The sequence below is a fragment of the Alligator sinensis genome, unplaced genomic scaffold (assembly GCF_000455745.1).
Source record: "Alligator sinensis unplaced genomic scaffold, ASM45574v1 scaffold1031_1, whole genome shotgun sequence".
In the NCBI taxonomy this organism is placed as follows: Eukaryota; Metazoa; Chordata; order Crocodylia; family Alligatoridae; genus Alligator; species Alligator sinensis.
In genome coordinates this window covers 687,069-698,212 of record NW_005842167.1, presented here as the reverse complement: position 1 = coordinate 698,212, position 11,144 = coordinate 687,069, and the positions used below count along the sequence as shown (strand labels likewise).

At 43.0% G+C, this 11,144-nt stretch overlaps 1 protein-coding gene across 1 annotated transcript in view; it reads right to left on the bottom strand.

The window, feature by feature from the left end:
• Window positions 1-834: 834 nt before the first annotated feature.
• Window positions 835-11,144, bottom strand: part of FREM2 (FRAS1 related extracellular matrix protein 2) — a 207,279-nt gene continuing 196,969 nt past the window's right edge. Inside the window, exons 23-26 of the mRNA XM_025206643.1 lie at window positions 8,728-8,854; window positions 7,106-7,293; window positions 5,793-5,939; window positions 835-3,327 (exon numbers count right to left, since the gene is read on the bottom strand). Of these exons, the coding sequence (XP_025062428.1) occupies window positions 2,827-3,327; window positions 5,793-5,939; window positions 7,106-7,293; window positions 8,728-8,854 (963 nt within the window). The 3' untranslated portion in view covers window positions 835-2,826. The remainder of the gene's footprint in view (window positions 3,328-5,792; window positions 5,940-7,105; window positions 7,294-8,727; window positions 8,855-11,144) is intronic.

Below are 11,144 nucleotides of genomic sequence, written 5' to 3'. Positions count from 1 at the left end.
GCATTCCTGTTTATTAAAATTCAAAAGCAGAAAAATAGCTTTTGTGATAAATTTAAGTATTTACTATATATATTTTTTAAAAGATGACCTCTGCTTTTAGAAAACAGGCATTTTATAAATATTAAAAATGAATTATTATTTACATATGTTTCATTTTGCCATAAATTCATTGATTGTTGATTCTCTGTACAGGTAAATCCTAGGAGACAAATTGTGAATCTGATTGTGCATTGTTTAATGACTATAATACCTACTGGGCTCAATACTTGGATTGTTGGATTACTGACTTCATAGCCAGAAATAACAAAAATACCCTGTATGAGACCCACAGTGGGAATGGTATACAGACACAAAGGGACATTGGCTCCTAAGTTATTGTTGTTATTTTAACCACTTCTAAATTTGGACTAAATGCAAATAATATCTACCAGTTAAATCTTTGATAAATTTGGCATACATATGAACATGGGTACCAAAGCCATGAGTATAACTGGGTATCTCCCCTCCACTCAGGGTCAGACCAGTCACTGTATTTGAGGTCAGGAAGGAATTTTATCCCATGGTCAGGTTGGGGGCTGTCTTCTGTAATGGAGTGGGGAGGGAGGGTGTTGACTGGGGTTGGGGGGCTGTCTTCTGTAATGGAGTGGGGAGAGAGGGTGTTGCCTGCCCTCTACCTGGGATTTTGAGTGTATATTAACAATCTTTTACAGAAGCAGGATGGATGTTGGCTGCTGTGGTCCCCTGCTTTACCTGTGGCAGGTTAGGGAGTTATGTTTTGTATTGTGTCAGGGTTGACAGTAGTTTTACTAAGAAGTCAGATTATGTATTTATATGGGATGGTTTGGATAGGGATGTTCCTGCTTCAGGCAGGAGTTGGACTTGATGACCTCTGGAGGTCCCTTCCAGTCCTACTTCTTTATGATTTTATGATTAAAAGAGCAAATAAATGATGAATTCAGCAGGGTAAAGACACAGTAAACTGGATGCTTCTTGGACTTCTCTGAATAATGGTTTCAAGAGTGAAATATTTTCGGTAATATTGAAGGCTTATCTGCTCTCAGGCTGATTTAAATAGGATATGGTCACATACCTCTAAGAGTGGAATTTACTTGCTGAAACTGTCTTTCAATTATACAGTTCTAAAAAGGAAACCCGAATCAGTGGGCTACATTCAGATATAATCCACGTTGAGGTAAACCTGGAGCATTCCTTTTAAATCAGTGGAATCTAATCAGTGTAAATCCAGAGCAATAGAGGTTGGAATATATTCCTTTGGGATACTGTTGGAGTGATGTACCTGTATTGGTCCTGGAAAAAGGCATGAATTTTTGGGGATGATATCTTTTACTGAACCAACTGCATGGTTGGAATAGGTTTGGACAAGCTCTTGAATGCAGTGCATTTGCCATCAGGTCCTGCATTTGAAAGCTTGTCTAAATTTATCCCAGCCATACAGCTGGTACAATAAAAGATACCACCCACAAAACTCCTTCTCTTCAGAATTCTGTGTAGGGGAAAAAACCATTCTAGAACATCCTGGGAGTCTGATCCTGAACTCATTCTGGTTTAACTTTCATAGCATGGACTGAAGATTGCAGAGCTTTTGGGGACCAGAAGCTGGCAAGATACTTTTGGATGGATCTTGTCTTAGCCAGATAAGCACTGAAAAACACTTCAGTGAAACACAATTGAACCAAAATGGCTGAGAGAATCATCCTTCCAAAAGTACAGTTACTCATAAAAAACAGCATGTTCATCAAGAGGTGCAATGATTATGCATTAACTTTAATAAATACTACTTTCTCCCAATAAATGCTTTTTTTTTTTTCTTCACATTGTTGCTGCTAACATGGTAACTAACTTTTAATCACTGGATTTAACATCTCAGCTCCTAGGCTCAGTTCAAACAGAACTTTGTCTTCTGCACTTTGAATCTAACACTAATCTTCCTCCACACACTGAAATGCTAGCAAAGCTCACATTTCCCAAAATGGGATGTGCACTGACAAAAACAATGTGTTGTACAATGCTTTTATAAACTTAAGAGGACAAAACTGTCCTACTTCTATAAAATCAAGCTTCCTTCTGGACGTTATTATATTCTTTGGTTTTATATAAATTTAAATAAAGAAAAAAAGAGTTGATTGTAAATCCCTACAAAAGAGAAAGTAAATGTATACCAGGATATGTGCCTTGTTATAATGTGGTACTGTCTAATCTAGCTGCCTTTTGGAAAAGTCCAGTTACATGTAAGGGCTGAAATTCATTCTTGGTGCAATTTAACTGAAGCAAAAAGATTTATACCTGGGAAGAATTAGGCCTGAGGAATTTTGCCACTCTTCAGACTACAAGCAACCCCTAGGTCTTTGGGAGAAAAATTAAAAACCTGACTAAAAAGCGTAAGCCTTGTAACTTCTTAGGTGTTCAAGAGGACAGTGAGAGCAGACTTCCTCTTGGACTGGAAAGAGGGGCTCACTAGCACCTTTGAAAAGTTTCTTCTCTTTTTTAATGCAAAAACACCTCACAAAACCAAAACAAAAAGCTCTTCCTCACAATGCAGTTTCTTGCAGTGCCACTCAACACTAGTGCATGATGTAAGGGCGTCAGGATGGCCTAGTGTACAAAACAGGAGGCTCATTTGGATTCTTCCTTGGTGTCTGAGAATAGTAGCAAGAGTTCAAATCAAAATTTTCAAGTACATCTAGAGCCACGGAAATGTTTTATTCCTGCGGGTAATGGTGACTTTCTGCTAACAAGGTGCAGTTCAATTTTGTTTCAAGGCACTCTGGAGATTGGTTCCATTCCCATGGTATTGTCTCATGGTCATCAAACCTCTGAGCTGTCACTGGTGTAATTATGTGGTGGCATCATTGGCTCACTACTGCCTGATTCCTTCGCAGCTTCCTTCTCTGAGTTCTGTTTATGCTTTAACAGCAAAATAATGATTGCAGCTAAACAGATGGTGAGGAAAACAGCTGCAACTCCACCAATGATTGTGACTATGTTGACTTCTGGGGTGCGGTTATTCAGTTCCCTGGGGAGAATTCCACTGACAGTAACTTCCCTCTGGGGAATCTGTTTCTTATTGGTGCGGTCTAGGGCTATGTGCTGAATGTTTGTTCCTCTGTTGTTTTCTCTCCCGATTTCTTTAGCGAGTTCTGGAGATTCTTTGACCCCTCTCTTCTGGCGTATCTGCACTGAATTCCCACCACTGATGACAGAGTGGTACTTGTATTCCACACTTCTTTTGCCAATACCTCGGTTGGCATTTTCTTTTGATCTTACAGTGTAGATTGTGTGTATATACCATTCTCTACCTAAAGACACCTAGAAGACACAATATTTTGTTTCAAGTTATCCAAAGTAAGTGATTAAACACCAACACAAACTATGAGGTACATTGCCAGCTATTTTATCATCACCTACTGAATATCATTTGTTAGCATGGGTTTATCAAAGGCAGGTCCTTCCTGACCAACCTGATTGCCTTTTATGACCAAGTAACTAAATCCTTGGATGATGGTGTCACCGTGGATGTAGTCTTTCTAGCCTTTAAGAAGGCCTTTGACACTGTCTCTCACCCCATTCTCATCAATAAATTAAGCGACTGTGGCATTGATGCCTACACAGTCGAATGGGTAAAAAATTGGCTGATGGGGTGCACCCAGAGAGTAGTGGTGGACGGGTTGTACTCAACCTGGCAAGATGTGAGCAGTGGGGTACCCCAGGGCTCAGTCCTTGGGCCCGCACTGTTTATCATCTTCATCAGTGACTTGGACGAGGGAGTGGAAAGCAGGCTGTCCAAGTTTGCTGATGACACTAAGATGTGGGGCGAGATGGACACACTTGAAGGGAGAGAGAGGCTGCAAATAGATTTTGACAGACTACAAAAGTGGGCAGATGAGAAAAGGATGGGGCTCAACGTAGATAAATGCAGGGTGCTGCACCTTGGGAGAAGGAATCCACAGCATACATACAGGCTGGGGAGTTCCCTTCTTGAAAACACAGAGGTGGAAAGGAATCTTGGAGTTATTATTGACTCCAAGATGAACATGAGCTGCCAATGCCAGACCGCAGCCAGCAAGGCCAGCCATACCTTGTCATGCATCCAAAGGTGCATCTCAAGCCAGTCCAGAGAGGTGATACTCCCCCTCTATGCGACTTTGGTCAGACCACAGTTGGAGTACTGCATCCAGTACTGGGCGCCGCACTTCAAAAGGGATGTGGCCAGCCTGGAGGGTTAAGAGGAGGCTTCACCCGCTTGGTGAGAGGGAAGCAGGACAGGCCCTACAAGGAGAGACTGAGGGACCTGAACCTGTTCAGCCTCAGCAAGAGGAAGCTGAGGGGGGACCTGGTGGCTGCCTACAAACTCATCAGGGGAGAGCAACAGCAAATAGGTAGAGCCCTTTTCTCCCCAGCACCACCTGGGGTGACAAGGAACAATGGTAATAAGCTGATGGAGAATAGGTTTAGGTTAGAGATCAGAAGGCAATATTTTACAGTTAGGGTGGCCAAAATCTGGAACCAGCTTCCCAGAGAAGTGGTCCTCACCCCTACCTTGGGCAAATTCAAGAGGAGGTTGGACGATCACCTGTCTGGGGTCTTGTGAACCCAGCATTCATTCCTGCCTGTGGCAAGGGGTCAGGCTAGATGTTCTGTTTGTGTCCCTCCTGTCCCTAGCTACTATGAAACTAGGATGGTGCTCCTGAAATCCATGCACTGAAAGGCATCATTGTATGCCCAGACTTCTTGTATAAGAACTAGGGTTGTGGTCCTGTTTTAGAAGCAGAGATACTTGGACCATTCTATCTTCAGGGATGAGCCATGGTCTGTGCAAACAGTTGGACTGGGTCCCCAAAACAAGGGTATAGAATTCTTTGGGACTTTCACAGCCAGCTCACATCTGGTTTTAATGAACTATATTAACCACAACACATGGTCCCCAGGAGCCTTCCTACAATTTACTTTTGTATTCCCATTGCCTTTCTTGTCTGGCAAGAGACAGTGGTATGTACATTCTCACTGGGCTGCTAGTCTAGGAAGGCAAGACAAATTACTAGGTTGTTAGAAATGGAGTTGTTAAATAGCAAATAAAATTTTATTATTTATAGGGGCCAAACTGTAACAACCTTACTCAGATTGCCCCAGGGGTTTCAATAAGACTCCTCACAGAAGTAAAATGTCTATAACAAGGAATAATTCAAGAGGCAAAAAATAATAGCGACCCAACATTTCCTCTAGTAATTTATTTGGATCTTTGCATATATTTTTGCATTTGCAAAAGGTGCAAATTAAGTTTAGATGGATCAAACAAATTAGGGGGGATGAAAGTTAATAAGTGAAAAGAAAGTAAATGTCTTTAATATGGGCTGGCTCCTTTGTTAATTTCTAGACATCCAAATGCTTGCAAGTTTTGAAAGGCACAGAATATTTGTAAGAAAGCAATAGAGTTCTGCATCCTACTTAGGCATGTCACCTAAGCATGTTAACCTTAACTCACAAACCTTTTGTTCATAATTTTTACTGAAAATGCAAAAGCTCATGTTGGGTTGACATACAAAGTCCAGGGGAAAGAAGTGCTACTCTAAAAGATTTTCTGAGGTGTGTCAGAAGAGGATCACTGTCCATAAACATCAGTAACTTGCTAGAAAAGTGTGAGAGAATTAACCTTGGTAACAATTAATGGAGAGAAAGAAAGGATTTTATTCATCCTATTGAAGTGAATAAGATTCCTTTCCTGTGTATCTTCTGATTAGTACAAAATTCTTGAAACTAACTCATGTAGTACTCACCTGAAACAGTGGAGTTGAGTCTACTTTAAATCCATCAGAACCCGGTTGGTTGACTAAAGGAATTGCTTCTGGGTCATCTATTGCTAGTTTTGCATTAAAAAGGACATCCCCAAAGCTTGTGGCTTGTGTTTCAGGCTGAGCTTTGTCCTAAATAGTGAACAAGAAAATTAATTCAATTTGAAAGACACATGGATTTCTGCAAGGGAAGATGATTTTATGAGAATATTTACATGAAAGTGGATTTTCCAGGAATATAACAACTACAGGTTATTTTCTATGATCTAAGTGCATCCAAAAGGAAAAAATGGTCTTAAGCAGGGTTGAGTTTTTAACCAGTCAAATAAAGTTTGGTCAATTGACCAGTCAAATATTGGTCAAAAATTGTAAAACATTGCCAACAGGTGTAAATAATACATAGAAAAAGCACAATTTTTCCATTAAGAAATATGTCAAAGAACAATAAAAAAAATCATATATCTGTCAAGAAAACTATTAAAAATGTACTTTTTTTTGTTAAACTGCTATAATCTTTGACTGGTTAATAATATGCAGTCAATTCATCAGTCAACTGACCAGCTTGTCAATCCTATTCTTAAGTAATTGTGGTTATATTTGATGCGGAGGTTTTGAAGATTGGTACAGGAGACCATTTTGTTTCCTGTGGTAGAAGCTTGCATGTGACTTTGCACAGAAAAAGGGACCACACAATCTTGACAAGGTGGAGATATGTGCCTAGTGCCAAGGGAGAACCCAAGATGGTGGGAGACCTCCGTCTTGCTGCAACCATCTTCTGGTTTTGCAGCTCTTGAGATCCTGACATCCACATCTGCTTTGTCTGTTATTGAGAACTTGGGGTTGGACTGAGGTATGTCTGGAACATCCCTTTAGGTCTGTTTGCCAGGGGTGACCCTGCCAGGAGTGAGAGACTCCAGGTGACATAGCTTTGAGGATTATTGGCACATACAAGTCTCTCTACCACTACAAGGTCTCAATCCATGGACAGGGGGAGCTGGAGTCACTGGCCCAAAAATCCAATCCAGTTCTATGTTTCCATATTGTTATCTTTAACAGGTAAGATGTATAAGATATCATGGAGGATCTAACAAGGTGCTAACCACTTGGCAGAAATTCTTGGATGACAGTGTCAAGCTCTAATCATCCTATACTACTAGGCTAGCACTAGAGTAAAAAATGTGATGGAAACTAGTAGACTTATTTTTAAGAGACATGGCCTTACAGCAGGCTCAGTAAACTAATTCAGTAAAACAGCTGAAAACATAACACATGCTTCTGATTAAAACAAAAAGTCTTACCACTATCTTAAATCTGTATAAGAGGGATGGAGAATCAGCTAAACAGCCATATTCAGTGTCAGGTGGATTGTACTTGGGTACATATCCATCAGCTCCAGTACAAAGGAAAACCTTCTCAATGCTACAGTAGAAGGAATCACCCAAGTTCTGCACTGGATCCACCATCACCCGAACATATATAATATCACCTGAAAACAAAAATGTATTAAATACTGCCATTTTGTAAGGCAAGGGTCTCACTTTATCAAATGACCTGGTCATAGCCACACTCAAGTACAGTGAAATTATATGTAATCTGACATTATAATACTATTATTAAATTGGTCTTGATTATGAGCTGTGCTCCAGTTTTTTTTACAGTGCTCTAAGGTAAAACTGGCCTGAAACCCAAGCAGATTTTCCCACTGGGCAGAAGGTAGCAGGGATCTGAGCCTGGCTTACAAAGTAGTTTTACAACAGTGTCTTGGGAGTGCATCCAAGGAGTGTGCCTGGAGGGTATGACCATAATGGACTCTGCTCCCTCTATTCAGGGCCTCCCCTGGCACCAGGTACCTGGCCCACTCTGGAGCTGGCAGCCACCACACTCCCCAGACCCAGTTATATTTGTTTTTGCTTGGATTTGAAACTGAGGGCTCTTCCAGACATGGAGGCAAAACAGGATCTAGTGCACGAACCACATAATCATGACTCCTGCCATGGCACACATGCATGGCAAGAGGCACAACTGTTGGATCATACATTAGATCTCATCAGGCCTTATTGCCAGTGCAGGGCTCCCTGGCAAAAAGCAAGCTCCTGTGGATGGCAGCCCCTCAGGTGAGTGGCTCCCAGCCATGGGGTCCTCCATGTCCCCTTGTGGCTTGGAGACACAGCTGCCATGATCTCCCAGCCTCAGGGCTTTCACACACCCCTGAGGCTAGGAGATGGTAATAGCTGCAACCTCCCAGCCCTGGGGATTTCACGCACCACTGAGCCTGGGACATTGGGAAACTGCATCTCCCAGTCCTGGGGACTCCTGGGAGGTCACAGCTGTATCTCACAGCTACTGGGACCCAGTTGTGTCCTGGCACCCAGAGGCCCACTGTGGGGACCCAGTAGCTGAAGGGTGATGCTGGGACCCTGATATGGTAGCTGCTGGGGTTGCGAGTCCCTTCAGTTGCAGGACTCCCAACCCCAGCTGGGTATGGTGCACCCCTGTGACTGGAAGTCCCATTAGCAGACGGGGCTCCCAGCCATAAGAGGGACCCTGCTACATGTGCAAATTAAAGCTCCATAGCAAGCAGCTATAAAGTTAGCACACATTTTCAAGGTCTAACTTTATAGCTGATTGGAGCTCTTTATGGAGTGATAGGTACTTTGCACATGTAGCTGGTGTCAAGGTAATTGCACAATTACCCAGTTAATTGTGTGCTACCTGTAATGTGCAGAAGGGGCCTGAATAATATAACTCTGGGCCCCTAGCACATTAGTAAATCTGCTAGTTTCTTTTTAATTGGAGAAAGTATGTGTTATTTGATGATGCACCATACCACACATTTCAATAACCTAGATCTGGCCATGCAGGCAGCTAATATTTTTGCAAGCCTGGCCTTCTGGCATGCATTATCTAAGTACAAATATACCTTCTGTGAAAGCAACATCGCTCTCCTGTCCAAATCCCACTGATCCATCAGATAACCAGAGATTCTTCTTAGAAAGGAGGTACATCTGGGTATTCAAGCTGAACTCAGCAGCCACTGGATCACTGACCTAAAACAAAAAATTTAGGTTCTTTAACAGGTATTTAAATTATTTATAAACATTAATTTTCTTTATATACTTAAGATTGACAAATCTATTATTAATTATTCATATTGAAGTAATGTCCAGGGTCAATTCAAACAGGATTTGGTTCCTGGGAGCACAAACATAATCCCTGCCCCAGGGAGTGTACAATCTAAATAAGGGCATGTTGTGACAGGTGATGTAGAACACAATGGGGAGTCTGGGGAAAATGAGGGTGACAGTAACATGGGTACAAAGCTGAGCATATTATCTAGGAGAACAGTTTAGAGGCAGCACAGGGTTGGGGTTTCTTTGTTTTTTTTTTGTGTTTAAAGATGATAAACAGTCAAGAAACATTACAGAATGAAACCCCTGAAAGTGGGTTTTTAAAAAATATGTATCAGTATATGAACCTTCTTACTTGCTCTTGTGTGAGATGAGCATAATCATACTATTAGAAACTAACACTAGAAATTATGCAGCTGAAATACACAACCCCCTTGAATCAATTCTCCACAGAACAAACTCAAAACATATCAAAGCAGCAGAATTTGGCAATAAAAATGTTCAACTGAAGCTCATTTAGAGGGTAACTGCTTATCTCCTTGGAGATGAAACCTAAAAACTCTGTTTACAGAAGAAATTAATGTCCAGTATGTTTGGAATTTTTCTGTTTTAATGCATGTATTTCAGCTATCTGATCTACTGCTCTGGAAACTCAAATGTCTCACTGACACAGCTGGGTTCCAGTTTGTTTTCAGAAAGGTGGTTTTGAAAGAAAATCTGGCCTGCTCAAACTTTCATTTTTTAGAGTGCAGCTGTCTAGAAGAATATTTTCAGATAGCAGCAATGGATGTTAGGTATGCAACTTACAACACTGTAAATGAGAACTGCATAGCTAAGTTTTATCCACGCAGTTGTTAATATCTCCTTTGGTCACTGACACATACAGTGCTGCACACACCCCCCTTTGGTGTACACACAGTATCGAACTAACTACACTGCAGATGATCAGATTTTTCTATGGATGAAGAATACTGTACAGATTCCCTGACAGGCACATCTTGTTCTTGCCTCAGTGGGACTGAAAAACCTCCACAGGCAACACCAATGGGACCTCTGCTGCCTAAAGGAGAGGCAAGATTCAGGGAGGTTGTGTACCCAGTGCAGCAAGGATCCCAGTTTCATTAGGGTGCCTGCAGGGAACTGAAGATGGCACTGTGGCAGGGCACTGTGTGTGCCTGCCACTTCAAGGGCCTGGAGCTGGCAGGCGCCAGGTGACTAATGAGGGCAGCCCTTTTAGATTTAGTGGGGGGGCGGGCTCCCAGTGGTGTGGGAGCCCCCAGGAAATGCCAGGCCAGTTACCACTCCAGTGAAAGGCGGGTCGGGGTGCCTTAATCCCTAGCCCCCATGACTGGGTGGGTTACCCCTTTGTTTGGAGGGCCCAGACGGTGGACCCTCAGAGAGTGAGGAAAGGGCCATAGACTCAAGGCCTGTGTGAGTTTCCCCTGACTGGCCCACGCTGGCACCAGGACTGGAAGGGTCGAAGGGCCGGGGGCCCACTGCGAGGGACGCCCAAAAGCTGAGGGCCTGGGGTCCTGACTGGCCTGGAGGTGGGCCAGGGCTAGATGAGCCAAAGGTCTCGGTGGGGGGACCACACCCAAAGGGGAACCAGCTCAGGGAGCTATGCTGCCCAGTATGATGGCGGAAGAGGCCGCCTGAAGGGGAGGAATCCAGGTGGGGTCCAATAGTAGGATTCTGGGGCCCAAAGAGTGGGGGCCGGTGATTATGTGAACATCAAGATGCCATCTGCAAGGCTTGGGCTGCAGTGTAGGGGAGGAAAGGAGCCGCAGATAGCACCCCCTGGCATCGGGGCAGAAAATGGGCAGCCTCCCGCTAATTACCATCTATTGAAATAATTAACAACAAGGCGTGGTGGGTGAGAATGTGGGCAGTTGGTCCACGAACAGGTGGGCGGGCCACTCTGAGAACAGTCCCGAGCGCGCCCCCTGTTACAAGCACTTAAAGTTGTGATGGGATGAGGGGAAAGGATGATGCTGGGTGAGCTCTTGTGCATGTCCAGTACTTCCTAGTAAATTAGAAGCAACACCCCACTGAAGGATCTAGGCTATTTCTTTTCTGCCCTTCCGTCTTCCAAGTACTCAGCCAGGATGCTCAGGCTGGGCTTTGGGAAGTGGACTTGATATGGGTCTTGAAGAAGTGTCATAAGAACATCATTTCCCAGGGGGAAAGAAGTGTCAAAAAGAAGTTTCAC